Consider the following 18,069-nt stretch of genomic DNA (forward strand, 5'->3'; position numbering starts at 1 on the left):
TCTCCTATCCTCTCGTAGACAATCGGGCAGCACGGTGGCACAGCGGTAGGCTTGCTGCCTAACCTGGTGTCCCTTACGCCTGAGACACTGGTTCGAACCTGAATAAGTGTGTTTGGCTGAACAGAGTTTGTACATTTTTCCCATGATCTGCGTGACATGATCCCATTTTTCTCCGGGATCTCCGGTTTCTTCCCACATTCCAAAGATGTACAGATTTGTAGGTTAATTGGCTTGGTATCATTGTAAATTGCTCCTAGTGTGTGTAGGATGGTGTTAATGTGCTGGTCGGCGCGGACTTGGTGGGCCAAAGGACCTGTTTCGGCGCTGTATCTCTAAACTAAGCTAAACTAAACTAAAACAACCCTTAAAACATATCTCATTAGCCAAGCTCATGGTGTTTGTCCTAACATCTCCTGTGTTTTGTGGCCAAGTAACTTACCAACGTGCATGTCTTAGAGCTGCGGGGCATTCAGGGACAACCTGCAGAGTCGAGGGCAGACTTGCAAGTGCCACAGGCAAAGCTCGAGGCCAGGATCGATCCTCAACCACTGGAGATACGGGGCAGCCATTGTGCCATTCAATTACACCACGTGTTGTTCCATCAGACTTCTCCTAACCCTTGACTGACTAACATTATCATGATATGCAGTAGATAGTGTTCGATTCTCAAGACTGCACACAGCATTGGTGCTGCAGACAGTTACATTGTCTAGCGTTGACATACTGAAAACAAACAACTTGTTTTGTGTGGGATTTTCTGCTTCTGTGTTTTTCAAAATTTGTGTTGGCATGTTTAATGTTGCATGTTGCATCATTAAAAAAAGAATCGCAGCCAATGATTCTAATAGTTGATGTGACAGGCCACACCAAACCTACGATCACCTTTGATTTAAGATTTAAAATGTCTAGAATTACTGCCAGACCACACTGTGGTGGATAATTATCCTTAATTGGGATCACGCGAGATTAAACTCCCACAGTCTCTCTGTTCTGCCTGTTTAATTCGAGTGACGGTTTGGTTCATTTTGTTTCTCTCTCAGCCCAGTTTCAGGATTCCAACCACAGTCTGCACTCTGACATTCCACTGGGATTTTCCTGATTGCTGCTGTACATTGGCAGGGGATGAGGAAACTCCAGTGGCCTTTGTTGGGAGAACTTTCAGGAGACCTTGAGGGGTGTTTCTGTGGCGGGATGTGGCACCATGGATAGCGGAGTCAGGGGGCATGGGGAGAAGGCAGGAACGGGGTACTGATTGAGAATGATCAGCCGTGATCACATTTAATGGTGGTGCTGGCTCGAAGGGCCGAATGGCCTCCTCCTGCACCTATTGTCTATTGTCTAGTGTCATGTTGGAAATCGTACTAATCCACATAAAATATTGGGGTTTCATCTGTCCATTGCAACAATGTACACAGTTCATGGTTGTTTTTACAAGCAACTTGGGACATGTTGCGTTGTGAATGCTGCTGTGTAAAAAAAAATGCAAACCTTCCTTTGCAATCAAGGGCTATTGGACCAGCTTTTCTCCAGACACAGCAGTAGACATGCAGTCCCGGGGATACAACCCACACGGTCACGGGGAGAGCATATAAACTCCACGCAGACAGCACTCGTCGTCAGCATCGAACCCGGGTCTCTGGCGCTGTCAGGCGGCAACTCTACCGCTGCTCCACGGTGCTGCAGTAATTTTGTGGAAGTATTTGTGACATTTCTGATTCACATGGGAATTGTACATGATGTATGAGTCTAGGTTTTATATTCTCCCTGTAATCAAAACCAAGCTCAAAAGGACAGCTCAGTGGCACATCGATCCATGTTCAATGGTGACCTCTTCTATCTGTGTAGAGTTTGCATAGTCCCTCTGTGACTGCATAGGTTTATCCCAGGTGTCTCGGGCTTCCACCTACATCACAGGTTGGTGGGTTAATTGCCCACTTCTACCTATCAGTGAAGTGGGGTGCCAGCAAAATCGGGGATGGGGACAGCAAGTGACAGCGAGTTAGGTTGCAGGGAAATAAGTCGCAGAATAGCATTGATGGGATTAATTTGTGAGCCAACATAGGACTACATGATCATCTCCTCATAAGAAGTAGGGAGGAGATTGAATGAATTGGAAGTATTTTCTCTTGCCCGTCTTCGTGTTGCCTTCCTGTGCAGACAGAACTTTGATATTGCTCCTGCATTGCTTCTTCCAATTCCTTGGTACACATGAAAGCTTAAGTTCCTTCCAATGGCCACCTCCTTCTACAATGAGCGACACCTCTGTGACGGCCGAATGTCTTTGTTCAGAGCTCAATGGATTTCCTCCTCCCGCCTGCCACCCTGAACTTGCTGGAACTCTCGCCCAGCTATTCTGCAGGAGTCCACGGTTTCTTCAACTGGTGGCCAGTCAACGTTTTCTTCACCTGGAGGCCATTTTGGTTTTCTTGCAAACAAGTGAATGAAAGCCTTTACTCTTAAAATAACAGCGACAGAGTACAGCATGGTCAGCCTGCAGCAGGCTGCTAGTTTGTGAATGAAGCCTTAGTCAGCACTAGCTAGCTCCACCATCCATTGTGTGTTTGTCAGCAACATTTTTTCTTTGTCATTCCTGACCTGTTTTGTGCAGTGAGACAATAGGGAGCTTAGTGGCTTAGAAGTGACAGGTTCTATCTCTATCATTTCTCCCCTGACTGCACCCACTCTTTTCTATTCATCGTGTTATTGTGCCAACTGTGCTGACTACATTGGGTAAATATGGGAGGACATCTTTGGTTTGGAGTTGGATCTCAGTAGTTTTGATGTATGGTGCTTTTACTGCAAGGGGGGAGGGCACAGAACAAGTGTATGGATGATCGTTTGTCAGCATGGACTTGGTGGGCCGAAGGGCCCGGTTCCACACTATATCATAAGATCATAAGTGATAGTAGAATTAGGCCATTCGGCCAATCAAGTCTACTCCGCCATTCAATCATGGCTGATCTATCTCTCCCTCCTAACCCCATTCTCCTGCCTTCTCCCCATAACTTCTAACAGCTGTACTAAACAAGAATCTATCTCTGCCTTAAATATATCCACTGACTTTGCCTCCACAGCCTTCTGTGGCAAAGAATTCCACGGATTCACCACCCTCTGACTAAAGAACTCTAAACTAAACTAAACTAATACCCAGCCTTTCTTCGTTGTGCCTTGATATCACAGATGTACCACTCGTTGAATGAATACTTTTAATTCAGCCTCCAGAGGAAATACGTTTGCTGCAACTGCACTGTTGAACTTTAACATTATGGGCCCCTTGATCTGATCATCCTTCAGCTTTTTGCAAGGGAAGACCAGAAACCATGTTATCCTCACTTAAGTGAATCTCGACAGGAATTGAACACTCAAGAGACCAAAGATGGGAATCTGCAACAAAGAGCACATTTCTGGAGGAACTAGGCAGAGGGAATTGTCGATGCTTTGGGTCCTGATGCAGGGTTTTGACCTGAATCTTCAGCAATTCCTTTCCTCTCACGGCTGCTGCTCAACCTGCTGCGTTCCTCCATTTTTCTGCTTTTCACCCACAGAAATTGAAAATGAATTAACATTTACATGACAAGTTTATGCATTTCTCAGACACAGCCCACAGCAGTGAACTGGCACTCTGATGTGTAATGAGTGATTTTTCTTTACTACAGTGTGCCATTACCAGTTGGGATGTATGACTAATTAAGCAGCATTTACATTACCACTGGGGTGTATCGGAAACTGGTTTAACTATTCTCTGGCTGAGGGGTTTGCTCTCACTTGACAGCAGGCTGAGACTTCTGGAAAGGGGGAACATCACATCACCTAACCTAAGGTCAATTCCCTGACCCCTGAGTCCCAAGCTCGTAACATTTTGGTGTAAACTACCTTTCACCCCTTGTAATGGCAACTTTCCGACTTTTCCAATGACTTCTTTTCTACTTGCCATTACTACACAGGAAGTAGGAGTAATCTTACGCAGACCCAAGAGAACAGATCTTCCAGTCATTATTTCCATTATTTCCAGTTTAATTAGTTGTTTATTGAAGCAGTTGTACAAACAAGAAGATGTTCATACCAGCCTTTCCTTATTCTGCATGCAAGTTGTAGCTGGCTGCTCTGTCCCTGGTCTGGTCCCAGGTCTGTCCAGTCGTTGGTCTGTCCAGTCGTTTGTCTTTTCCCAGGTCTCTGGTCTGATTCCCGGTCCGTCAGGTCGTTGGTCTGGTGAAAACTGTATGCTCTCCCTCCCTGTGTCTGCCCCTCCCTGTCCCCTATGCTCATATATATACACCACCCTGTGCATCTAATGACTGCCCCCAAGTGTCCAAAATAATATGAATAAATGAATAGCCTTTATTGTCATCCAGAAAAACAAGTCTTTTGGACGACATTCTATACGGCAAGATATATCTAGACAAAATAATATAATATGCCAACAGTAGCCAGCCGAAACATAAATGGCTCCGAAACCCTTTAACAAATATCACTGAGACAGACCGATTTCCATTTTGAGATTTTTCCGTGTGCACATCCATTTCCATATTCCAGACAAAGCAAGAATGATTGCACTTCAAAAGAACACGAATCAGCCATAGGTTTTGAAAGGTGTTATATGAATGTACATTGTCCTTTAAACAAGGAAGTATGAATGTGCCTTTAATTCCACTCATTGCAAGAGAAATGTTGACTCTAAAACCAGCTCTATTTCAGTTACACTGCGATATCCTTTGTACCCATTTGAGTCTTCAATAGCACTGACAACAGCTTGTATTATTACAGCACCCTTAAGACAGCTTTATTTTAGGAGCGTGATCGAACAGAATTTGACACCAAGCCTCAGGACCACATGCCATGTGAAAAAGATAGGAGCAAATGTCTTGAAGGAAGAAAGAGAAGCAGAGACATTGAGAGGTCCAGCGAGGGAACCCCAGAGGTTACAGCTTTGGCAGCTGAGGACGTATCCACCAGCAGTGAAGCTAGTGGAAATAGTGAGATGTCTGGATGGGAAGAGCAGAAGAGAAATGGCAACAGCGAGCAGATGGAATGTGGAGACATTCAGATACAAGGGAATGGAAACCAAAAAAAACTATAGATGTTCAATGTGAAGCAGAAACTAGAAACTGCTGGAAACACTCAGCAGCACAGGCTACATCTGCGGAAAGAGAAACCATTAATGTTTCAGGTTGAAGACTCGGATGTGATTAGTTTGACAGGAGTTAATGTGCATCAGCCAGCACAGGAAAAGCGAACGAGCAGCATTTGGCATGGATTGGACTTCTGAATGTCCTTAAGGGCGTCACCGTGGCACAGCGGGGACATCAAAGTGGTAGAGTTGCTGCCTTACAGTGCCAGAGACAGGATCCGATCCTGACTACGGGTGCTGTCTGTACGGAGTTTGTACGTTCTTCCTGTGCTCGCATGGGTTTTCTCCGGGTGCTCAGGTTTTCTCCCACACTCCAAAAACACAGAGATTTGTAGGTTAATTTGCTTTGCTAAAATTGTAAATTGTCCTTCGTGCATGTAGGGTAGTGCTAGTGATCACTTGTTTGTGTGGACGGTGGGCCAAAGGGCCTGTTTCCATGCTGTATCTCTGAGGTCTAAATAGCGGCTTTGAGGTGCAGTGGAGGTTTGGTTGTCCTTAAGGTTATGGAGGGTGCACTGAGGAAAGCCAGGCAGGGGAGCGCTGGAATAGTCAAGTCCAGGGGTAACAAGACCATGACTAATGCTATCATCGTCAGGTGAGCTGAGTTAGAGGCAGAACCCCTGGCTGCAGCCAGATGAGTGTGGTCCCACCCAGCTAGACGACAGTGGGTGAAGATGGTGCGGTCACCCATGAAAACTCTTCAAACAGGTCAGGTTGGGCAAAGATGAATCACTCCCAGTGACATGAGCTGCTTTGGTGCTACATGAGATCGACAGGGTGTTTGGAGGGATTCAGATCTTGAATTTTGGGAAGAATGAGCACAGGTATTTGAATCTCCGACGTGGGGCATGTTCTTGAAGAATAGGCCGATGGGTGGTCTTGTATTAACAAGGGTAATAACCGCTGACAGGTCAGTTATCCTCGGTGTAGTCCGCAAGTACACATCTATTGAAGATAGACACAAAGTGCTGGAGGAACTCAGCGGGGCAGGCGGCTTCTCTGGAGAATAAGGATGGTTGATGTTTCGAAAAAGGACCCTTCTTCAGACCGGATCCTGACGGGAAACGTCACCCATCCTTTTTCTCCAGAGATGCTGCCTGACCCGCTGTGTTACTGCAGCACTTTGTGCCTATCTTCGGTGTAAACCAGCATCTGCAGTTCCTTTCACTGCACACGTCAATTGTTGAGTGTGAACCTAAAAGCCTCAGTCTCCGGGTGAGAGTTAACAACTGACCCTGGCAGACAGCAGAATGAAATGACCAAAGCCTGGCCTGTCCCCTTGTCAGTAAATTCTCAAAAGTGCCCATCGTCTTCCGACAATCCCAATTTCATTATGGGAAATGGAGAATTTATTGGAATAAGGAATCGTCTCTTTAAAGCAGATCATCCTGGAAATTAATACTGACTGGCGTGGCTACTAATGCATTCAACTATCATTAATCTGATGAATGTGGGCGATGAAATCAGATCCATCACTTATTGGAGCTCAGCTCATTTGAATGATTGGCTGTGAATGCTCAGCTTACCTCCCCCTCCCCCGTCCCGGATATTGGATGGTGGGGGAAGGGAGAGCCGTCCACGTACTTAAAGGGAGCACAGGACCTCCTGTCTCCTTGATTTTCCTACTGTGCTATGCAAGGTGGAGGGGGTGAGTGGTGGACTGCAGCCCTACCAGTGTATCCATCTGGAAAACGGCACATGGGAAACGAGTTTAAAGAGTGAGACCTCTGTATCTGAAAGTCATTGTTAACCACAGAAAAAGCAGGAAACCTTTGGCAGGTCAGGCAGCGACTGTGGAATGCAAACAGAGCTCGAGCCCTTCGTCGGAGCCTGCACCCTGGTCCCAGACCTGACAGGCTATCTGCTTCCTTTCCACAGTTGCTGCCGGATCGACTGAGTAGTTCCAACACGTTCTGTTTTTTTTTTCATTTTAGATCTCCAGCAACTACACTTTTTTTTCATTTGATTTTCATTGCTAATCATCTCTGGCTTTACCGCTGCCCTAGGCTTAAGTATGGAAAGCCCTGGAGATAGAGATGAAGCTAGTCTCTCTTGACCATGGTGACTGAGTCTCACCTTCACCCTCAGAATTACCTTTGCTGCTGTTGTCAGTGCTTTTGATGCTCCGACAATGTTAGTGGACACAAATACACACAGGTCTGATGTACCAGGACAGCAGAACAGGACAGGACAGGATAAGGGGCTCTTTGAGGACTGCAATAACAAATGTTTTCATTCATGAAATACAACACTTTGATATTGGTGGGTTTATTATTGTCAAGTGTACTGAGGAACAGTGAAATTGTTTTGCACGCTGTCCAGCTTATCATACCATACATGAAGTATAATCAAACCACACATAAGTACAACAGGTAGTGCAAAGAGAAAATATACAAATTGTAGAAGGTGTTACAGCTGCAGTGAAAGTGCAGATTAAAAAGTGCAAGGTCCACAACAAGGTTGGTTGGGGGATTATGAATTTATCCTTGGCATATATATGGGGCGTGTGTAGCTGGGACATTAGCCGGTGTGGGCCAACTTAGACCCATGGACTCTATGACTAAATGCCAACACCCGGGTTAGTGAAAGGTGGCTAACGTACTTCTCTGGGGTTGTCAGTCCTCCAGAGTTGTCGTAAAATTGCAGAGATTAGCAATTTGCCATCCTGTCACTACTTCCTGAGGTCCTCGAAGATTCATTCAATGATCAGATTTAGTTGCCTTGTTCTGTTTATTTCTAAGCTAGGCCACCGAAAATTACCTTCAATAAAGGCCTTTCGCAGCTTGCTGTGGTTCACTTTGGAAACTTGACTACATTTCCTGGTGTGAGCCTCTCTCCCACATTCTAACTCAGAGGCTCATGAAATGATTTGATTTTAGAGCATTGGAACTTATCCTGAGGTGTCTCGGGTCTACCTTAAGTTCGTCACTCTGGAATATGTTTTCAGATATGTTTTCTGCACACTGCAGGGTTGCGATCAAAGTCATTAATTACCTAAAGCAAAACCCTGGCGATGCTGAATGTTGAGTGGAAATTATTGATGGCATTCCCAAGGATCTAACACTCATTGGAAAGTAATGACCTTTTCATAGTGCTTGCTAATGAAATTTGAACTATTAAAAAGAATGGTGTAAAATTTCAGCAAGTCCAACTACATCTGTAGAGAAAGAAACACATCAACTTAAACTGTTAACCCTGTTTCTCTCTCCACAGATGTTCCCTGACATGTTGAGGAGGAGCTTCGTTTGTTACTCCCAATTAATTATTTACTATATTTAACTTTCCCCCACCACAACCATGTTACCAATGTCATCCAATTGTCTTAACCTCTGACCGTCCGTGACCTTAACTCCTGAGTCACCCTGCCCACAACGCCCTCTCTGTCGTATCCCTCCCACAAACCCTGCAATGAGACCCCAATCTACATCTCTCTCTTAACCCAACATCCATGGCACCAATCTCCATCCAGCCAGAAATGATCCCATATCCTCCACCCACCCCAACCCAGCTGCTAGGCCCCATTCCTCCAGTGGCTACTTTCATTGACCCTGACCGCCTGACCTGTTGAGCATTTTCAGCAATTTCTCATTTTATTTCAGATTTTTAACATTTTTTTTAATGTCTGAGCACATTGTGCGTTGAATTTCTGGTAAATTTGGAGCCAGTAAACATGAAGTACTGTTCAATGTTGTACCAATGGCCTGATGGAAAGCAGTTGAAGAAACACACATCCGTTGCAAAATGGGCTTTTGTGATCGGTAATATCTAGGATCTTGAGATGACCTTAAGTTGTTGACCACAGTCTCTCTTTCTCATCAAGTCTCAGTCCCCTTTTGCCAATGTGTTTGCCCATGTTAAGAATATGACTGTTACCATGGCAACCCGGGCATTGTCTGGGCAAGTGCTGACTGAACATTGGACCTCAGGTTTATGAATTCAAAGAACTTAATGTCTTGGAGGTTGAGTGGAAATTATTGATGGCATTCCCAGGGATCTAACACTCATTGGAAAGTAATGACCTTTTCATAAAGCTTGCTAATGAAAGTTTAATCGAGTCAACATTGACTGAGGCCTGGGAACAAGGTCTGCCTGACCTTTTGGGGTGACTCAAGTCAGTCAGGGAACTCAGTATAGAAAATTGACACAAAATGCTGGAGTAACTCAGCAGGACAGGCAGCATCTCTGGAGAGAAGGAATGCGTGATGTTTCGGATCGAGACCCTTCTGTCTGAAGAAGGGTCTTGACCCGAAACGTCTCCAGAGATGCTGCCTGTCCTGCTGAGTTACTCCAGCATTTTGTGTCTATCTTCAGTTTTAACCAACATCTGCAGTTCCTTGCTACACAACTGACTATAGAAGTTAGGATGCTATGTTAGGGTTGTACAAGATATTGGTAAGGCTACTCTTGAAGCATTACCTTCAGTTTTGGTCGTACGGAAGATGCCATTAAACTTGAAAGAGTGCAGAGAAGATTTTAAAGGAGGTTGCCAGGACCCCTGGCGTCCCTGCATCTAAGCAGATGTAAAGGCTGGAACTACGAGTTCAAGGTTGCAGCACAGGAAAGAGGTCCCCTTTCTTGCAAAATGAAAGCTAAAGTCTGAGCTAACGGAGACTTTCCAATTTATGAAAGGTTTAGGTTTCCACGAATGGAGAAGAACAAAACCAGGGACCATCAGTAATAGTTGCCCATCAATCAGTCTGGCAGTAAATCTCCCTGAATGGAGAGAGAATGGAATTCATGAGCGAGTGGAATAGTTGAGACAAATTGTGGACAAAATGCTGAGGCAGCTTGATTAGCACAAGAGGTGGAAGCGGATAGAGGGCCAAGAGGTAGAATAAAAGAGGTTTTGTTTAGTTTAGAGATAGAGCACGGAAACAGGCCCTTCGGCCCACCAAGACCGCACCGACCAGCGATCCCCGCACATTAACACTATCCTGCACACTCTAGGGACAATTTACACATACACCAAGCCAATTGACCTACGTACCTGTACGTCTTCGGAGTGTGAGAGGAAAACGAAGATCTCGGAGAAAAGTCACGGGGAGAACGTACAAACTGTACAGACAGCACCCGTAGTCAGAATTGAACCAGGGTCTCCGGCGCTGCAAGTGTTGTAAGGCAGCAACTCTACTGCTGCGCTACCGTGCCACCCTCATAAGGTCATGAGGGAAATGTATCTACCTTAGATAATTTGGATTCAGTAGAGTTTTCCGCTTTGGATACAAATCTCTTCAAAATACATGATTTTGAATCCATTTTTGCTGAAGGGAGAATCAAGAGGATACACTGATAATTTCATTGAAAATTCAGGAACCTTCTTATCTTGAAGTAGCAGAATTCTGGATTGCCCAGCCCCAAGAAGCTGTGAAGGTCCAGGAGGATTGGAGCTAGCAATGGGGGTCGCGTTGGATATGGGGAGATCTAAAGTGATTGAATGGTCTGACTGAACAGCAGAGTGAGTTTGAGGAACTGAATGTCCTGCCCCTATGTCCACATCAAATCTGAGATGGACTGAAGACTTGCCTGATGCAAGATATTTTTCACTCAGGGGGTATCACAAAATGCTGGAGTAACTCAGCGGGTCAGGCAGCATCTCAAGAGAGAAGGAATGGGTGACGTTTCGGGTCGAGACCCTTCTTCAGGCTGATGTCAGGGGAGGGGGAGGGACAAATATAGGATGAAGAAGGGTCTCAACCCGAAACATCACCCATTCCTTCTCTCTTGACCAGCTGAGTTACTCCAGCATTTTGTGATACCTTCGATTTGAACCAGCATCTGCAGTTATTTTCCTACACATATTTCACTCAGGTGGGTATATGGACGAGCTGCCAGAGGAGATAGTTGAGGCAGGTATTAGAACAGCATTTAAAAGACACTTGGACCGGTACATGGATAGGAAAGGTTTGGAGGGAGATGGGCCAAACGCAGGCAAATGAGGCGAGCTTAGATGGGGCATCTGGGTCGGCATAGATGAGTTGGGCCGTATGGCCTGTTTCCATGCTGTATGTCTCTGTGTATTCTCATTTGAAGGTTTGCATATCTGGTATTTAAATATGGGTTCCAGCTTTCTGGAATGCGCTGCTGTTAAACAAGATCATGCCAGCTTCATTTGCCCAGGTCTTGTATATTGATGAACCTCTGACTGCAGCAGCCTGAATAGTCTTCTTTTTTTGAAGTGTTATTAGATTTTAGCTATTATTGTGCTGGGCGGTTCGATGATAATGAATTATCCTAGGTCAGGTGCCAAATGCTGAATCAGCCAGGTTATTTATCTCCCTGAGTGTTATCAGACAATTCACTGAATGGATGTGAATCTTCACCTTGACCTCACGTGTAACCTGAAAGGAGAGAGCTGGCATGCTGCGCCTAGTGCTTTTTTATTCATGAGCTTCTGACTAACCCGTTCAGCAGCCTTCATTCCCTGATGGATTTTATTCAAAGCGGTGTGCTCTGCATATGAGCTGGCTGCCTCTCGCAGCCTGTGATGAAAAATCATTCAAAATTAAACCTCGCAATTAAATTGCAGGACAGGATGTATAAAACTGAGTTGTTTTAAAAGCCATGCCCCTTCTCATTTTGGTGACAATCTTGTGCCTATGATTTCTATCGATCCTGACATCCAGCTTTTGCCCATTGGATATTAATAAGGCTGCTTTCAATGGCAAGGGCATTGTGATTTTGTTCATCCTTCCGCTTCACGCATTAAAATTTGCTGATTCACTGCGTAAGATGCTGAGATGGGTACTTGGCTCATCGATGAGCTGAGCTAACCAGTGGAGGGGCATGTAGACATGCTGAAGTATTTTCCTTTGAAGAGAAGGGTGACCTTCCTCAGAAAGGGAATGTCTAACATGTACTTTGGTTGGACATGTACCTGCCCAGACTCCAAACCCTTGCCCTACATTCCAGACCCTGCTCAGCATTCAGACCCTTGCCCAGTCTCCAACCACCTCACCCAAGACTCCAAGTCCCACGGTGAAATTTGCAAACACCTACCTAGGTTCCCACCCCTTGCCCTGGACACCAAACCCCTGCCCAGGTTCCAAACACATCTACCGCCCACAATCAGTGATGATTTGTACCCACAAAAAAAAGTTCATTAACAATTTAACACAAACATATGTAGAAGAGATACTAACGTACATGGAAAAGCACTGAACTCCCATTATCCAACATCAAGCCTGAATTCAAGTCCAACCATGTCGATCCCCCAGTTGCAAAACATTTTAACTCCCCTTCCCACTCCCATAGTGACCTTCTTGATTAGTACTGGTATCAGAGGTTATGGGTTAAAAGGCAGGAGAATGGGGTTAGGAGGGAGAGATAGATCATCCATGATTGAATGGTGGGGTAGCCTAATTCTACTCCTATTCCTCATGACCTTTCTGTCCTGGGCTTCCTCCACTATCAGGGTGAGCAAATTGGAGGATCAGCACCTCATATTTTGCTTGGGCAGCTTTCAATCCAGCAGCATGATTATTGATTTCTCTAACTTCAAGTAACCCTTGCATTCCCTCTCTCTCTGTCCCTCCATCACCCTTGTCCTCTTGCTAATTTCACCATTTGTATTCCTTCGTTATTACCTCATCGCCAGCGAACAATGGATCATTGTGGGCTCCACCTTTCCTGAGCCATCGATGCAGGCTCTGCTTTGTTCTGGACCTTCCCATGCCTCTAGTTTCCCCCTTCCCGGACTCTCAGTCTGATGAGTCTTGACCCGAAACGTCACCAACTCCTTTTTTCCAGAGATGCTGCCTGACCCGCTCAGTTACTCCTGCATTTTGTGTCTCAACCATTGGAGCAACTCAAATTCTAATGATTCAAGAAATAATTTGTTTGAAAAGGCTACTAAATATGAAACTGAAGGGGTTGCAATAAAATCAGGGAAGCAGATTTGTCAACCCTACCTAGACTGGGCCTACATGACGTCAGACCCACCTTCTGTGGTTGAATCTTCACTTCTGTCTTAGTTCAAAAACAATTCATGGGTGGAGAATACGTGTCAATTTTGCCAGTGATGACTTTCAATAATGAGAAAAATAAAAGTTTAAATTTATCGCTTAGAAAATAGAAAATGCTTTCTGGTGGGACAGCTTTGTTTTATGCTTGAAACAGCAGGCCCAATTTGGTCTGTACAAAGGACAATGCCGATGTACTTCCAAGTTGTAGTATGTCTTGTTATTTTCCGGAGCACTGTTTGGTAATTGAATTTGCAGACTTGGTTCTGTGCTTCACAAAGTGTTTATTCTTCTAGACTCCCCTGCATTGCCGACTGATCCAACATGCACGGAATGTAATGCATCAGTGATATGAGCAAAAATCAGCCTATGTACACCGAGTAATATACTTCCTTGCTCAAATGGACACTCATACTTAACACGAATCGTGGAGATTGGTGTCCCTCGAGACCTTGCCCATTCAGAAAATGGTGGACTCTGCCAGAATTCCTTTCACTTTGCAACTTTTGCATTTAGGAGAATAAGAGCCATCATTAAGGCTGGATCGTGTTCCTGGTCTGAAGCCAACACCTGAGTGCTTGGGCTCTTCAATTCCACTCGTCATAAATTTGAAAGCAATATACCACTGGGGCTTTTAAGGGGTACTTCGTTATAAGAATGCTCAGAGTTTTAACCTTGTGTGTTTTGTCTTCTGTCTCCAGACTTGAAGTGAATCCAATCTGAAGACGCACAGTTACTCTGGGACGGGCTTCGGCTTCCAGGCCAGCATTAAATGTCATCGCCAAGGATGCTGTTACTTACTCACTTGATGATGCCAGCTTTAGTCTTCATGGCTTTATTGTCTTCGGCCTTGGCTGACACCATGATTGAAGGTAAGACTTCACAACTTGACCAGCCTAGTGATGACAATGTGACAAATGTTAGACATACCTCTATCAGTGTTAATTGCCCTGCTGTCCACTGGTTGACCAATGACCCTGTTCTTCATTTATTCACTCCAATTCTAATTGAGTATCAAAAATGACTTGAGGATCTGAATTCTCCTGCTGTTAAAATCATAGAAACATACAAACGTACCACACATCTATCTATGCTAATCCCCTATATCTAAGACAGACACAAAAAGCTGGAGTAACTCAGCAGGACAGGCAGCATGTCTGGAGAGAAGGAATGGGTAATGTTTTGGGTCGAGACCCTTCTTCCCCTGTACCTTTCCTATTCATGTCCCTACCCAAGCATCTTTGAGCATAATAATTGCATCTGTCTCCATCAACTCCTCTGGCAGCTCATTCCTGTTAACCACCCTCTGCATGAGAACTATAACCCTCAGATCTTTAAATTTCTCCCCACTCACCTTAAACCTGTGCCTTCTGGTTCCAGACTTTCTTGTCCAGGGATAAAAAGATCCTGAACATCCATCCCAACGAGGAGTGGACACCATGTTAATCATGTTAAACGTGACCTTCACCCTTCACCCTTCACCCTTCTCCATTCTTATTGTTTTATATTTCTTGCTACCATGGATGTTGATAACTGTTGCCATTTGGCTGGAGTGAATCCTAAGGATTACCAACAGCCCAGGATCCAAGAAGCTTAGCTGCACACATTTTAAGGCCTGTGTGAGAATTATCAGTCTGCATTCATACTTCAGTGCATTATTGAACTACAGCATGAGATTGCGCCTCTATTCTAGAAATCATCCTCTTGAGCTTTGCTTGATTACTTTTGGGAGGTGGAGAGGCGTTTCCCGATATCCCTAAATGACCACACATTCCACTTCTCTGTTTTATGGTTTTCCCAAGATATTATGTGGTTAAGGGATTGGTTGAATGATGCCTGTTGCCATACCGATGTCTAGAGATGGCAAACTAGATACGGATAATTGCCTGTGCTTGTAATTATTGAGTCCGTATGTAACTGATAGGTGGTCTCTATTCTGATTTGATGTACAAACTGTGATAGGAACCGCAAACAATTTTTATACACAGGGGTATTGCAGCCTTCATTAGTCTGCTTTATTCCCATTCAAGATAGAGTAGACACAAAATGCTGGAGTAACTCAGCGGGACAGGCAGCATCTCTGGAGATTAGGAATGGGTGACGTTTCGGGTCGAGACCCTTCTTCAGACTGAGTTACTCCAGCATTTTGTGTCTATCTTCAGTGTAAACCACCATCCACAGTTCCTTCCTTCACATTATTCCCATTCACTGCTTGATTGGTGCCACAGAATAACACTTAGATTTTTGTTGTGCACTATCCAGTCAGCGGAAAGACGATACTTGATTACAATCGAGCTATTTCCAGTGTATAGATACATGTTGAGGGAATAACGTTTAGTGCAAGGTAAAGCCAGCAAAGTCTGATCAAGGATAGTTCAAGGGTCACCAACGAGGTAGCTAGTAGTTCAGGACTGCTCTCGGGTTGTGGTAGGATGATGTCAATTAATTTAATGTTCATTTATACAAGATGTATAAAATCATGAGAGGGATAGATCTCAGAGAAGTAGAATCACAGTCTCTCTTGCCCAGAGGGGAATCGAGGACCAGAGGACATAGGTTTGAGGTGAAGGGGAAAAGATTTAATAGGAATCTGATCAGTAACGTTTTCACACAAAGGGTGGTGGGTGTATGGAACGAGCTGCCAGAGGAGGTCGCTGAGGCAGGGACTATCCCAATGTTTAAGAAACAGTTAGACAGGTACATGGATAAGACAGGTTTGGAGAGATATGGGCCAAACGTAGGCAGATGGGACGAGTGTAGCTGAGACATATTGGCGGGTGTTGGGCAAGTTGGGCCGAAGGGCCCGTTTCCACACTGTATCACTCTATGACTCTATGCTGGTGGTTAGCTACCTCCTTGAATCTGTTTCCATGTCCCGTTTGATTGGGAGTTCCAGACTTTTAACTCAACAGTAATATGTTCCTTATCACAGCATTGTTGGTGTAAGTGGCTGAAGATAGTTAGTTGCAAGTTCCTGTGGTCCTTGTCCTTTTACACAGCACGTGTCATGGGTGTGGAAAGTGTTGTAGAGAAAACATTGGTGAGTTTAGTTTCAATATACAGCATGGAAACAGGCCCTTTGGCCCACCGAGTCAATGCTGACCATTGATCACACATTCTATGTCAACTCACTTTCTCACTGAGTGTCTACACACTAGGGGCAATTTTTACAGAGTCCAATTAACCTACAAACCCACACATCTTTGGGATGTGGGAGGAAACCGAAGCACCCAGAAAAAGCCCACGTGGTCACGGGGAGAACATGCAAACTCCACACAGGCAGCACCCAAGGTCATGATCAAACTTAGGTCTCTGGCGCTGTGAGGCAGCAACTCTACCAGCTGCACTACTGTGCCGCATTGTTGTTGCAGTAGATTTTGTCGATGGTGCGCACAGGACACAGTGATCTCCCTTTTTCTGTGTTGCAGAGATACCTACACAGAAAACACTGATATTCCTTCAGGTTACAAGGAAGTTCCATTGTTAGGCGACCCAGGTTTTTCCCTGTATGTGTAGGATAATATGAGTTAGGCACATGACACTTACATTGCGAGAGATATTCGGATGCCACTGGATCAAGATGGTAACTCCAACAGATACAGAATAATAAAACCATCTTTTACACTATTGGGTGTTCTGAGGCACCACACTGAGTAAAGAGACAGTTTGAATAATTTGTAGAATTGTAAATTTGTAGAGGGAGTCTGTATCATTTGGAGAGATGCCAGAAGTATTGTAAGCAAGATGGGTTTTCAGGAATTTCTCAATGGCAGCACTGGAAGTAAATGTATTTTTGTGAAACGAAATCAAAGCGTGGTACCAGGAAAAATGTGGACTTTCATCAAACTGATGGATGGAGCGCGAGGAGGAGAGTTGCTAGTTCATCTTGCCTTCCCTAACCCACAGAGCGGCAGCCATATTTGTTGAGGTCACATGACTCTGCAAAGGCCCAGCTATCATACTGCGCCCCTCCTGTCCCATTGGCAGCAGAATGGCGACCATTCCTCTCAGCCTATGCTGCTGCAGTTGGAGAATTGCAAACAGAAATGCTGGAAGTCAGCAAGCTGTGGCATGTTTTACCCATTCACCTCTCACCAAAATCTTGCCTCTGACACAAAGATAAAAAGGTGATAAGGAAGCAAACGGGCGGTAAGGATATATTAGTTCAGGCAGGGGCTGTTGGACAGTGAAGGAGATCATTTGACACATCATGCCTGACACAGTGAATGAATTATCCAATTTCCAGTCCTCTCTCCCCATATTGCTGCAATATCCTCCTTCCAACCAAATAGTCAATCGTCTATTGGTGTTGATCCTGTTTCCATCAGCTTTATAGACAGCATGCTCCGGGCCATCATAATACAATTTCCACAGCAGCCTGTAATTCTTTCTCTGACTGCTTTAAATCACTGTCATCGGTTACCCACTGGATTGCCTTTGGAGCATCTTTATCAAATACTAATACTTTTGATCACCTTCACTCAACCCCCCCCCCTCGTTGACCTTCTCTGCTTTAAGGAAGCCGCCCTGGCTCCTTTTGCTTTGTTTTGTTCTTTGCAAAATATTGTTTTTTTTAATGTATTGATCTTTTTTTTAATGTCCGTTTATTATATTACCTATTGAGTACTGCGCTTACAAACCTGTTGTGCTGCTGTAAGTAAAGATTTCATAGTTCCGTTTCCACACATATGACAATAAAACACTCTTGACTACATCTGAAGTTCGATTTGATAAATCTCTTCTGCATTCCAAAATGCCGATATCCTTATTCATATCATCATATCATATCATATATACAGCCGGAAACAGGCCTTTTCGGCCCTCCAAGTCCGTGCCGCCCAGCGATCCCCGTACATTAACACTATCCTACACCCACTAGGGACAATTTTTACATTTACCCAGCTAATTAACCTACATACCTGTACGTCTTTGGAGTGTGGGAGGAAACCGAAGATCTCGGAGAAAACCCACGCAGGTCACGGG

General features: G+C 44.7%; 1 protein-coding gene across 1 annotated transcript in view; it reads left to right on the plus strand.

The window, feature by feature from the left end:
• LOC144607402 (receptor-type tyrosine-protein phosphatase delta-like) overlaps positions 1–18,069 on the plus strand; it is a 391,326-nt gene that overhangs the window by 102,382 nt on the left and 270,875 nt on the right. The window contains exon 2 of the mRNA XM_078424233.1: positions 13,788–13,958. Coding sequence (XP_078280359.1) covers positions 13,859–13,958 — 100 coding nt within the window. The 5' untranslated portion in view covers positions 13,788–13,858. The remainder of the gene's footprint in view (positions 1–13,787; positions 13,959–18,069) is intronic.

The sequence above is a fragment of the Rhinoraja longicauda genome, chromosome 28 (genome assembly GCF_053455715.1).
Source record: "Rhinoraja longicauda isolate Sanriku21f chromosome 28, sRhiLon1.1, whole genome shotgun sequence".
Taxonomy (NCBI): Eukaryota; Metazoa; Chordata; class Chondrichthyes; order Rajiformes; family Arhynchobatidae; genus Rhinoraja; species Rhinoraja longicauda.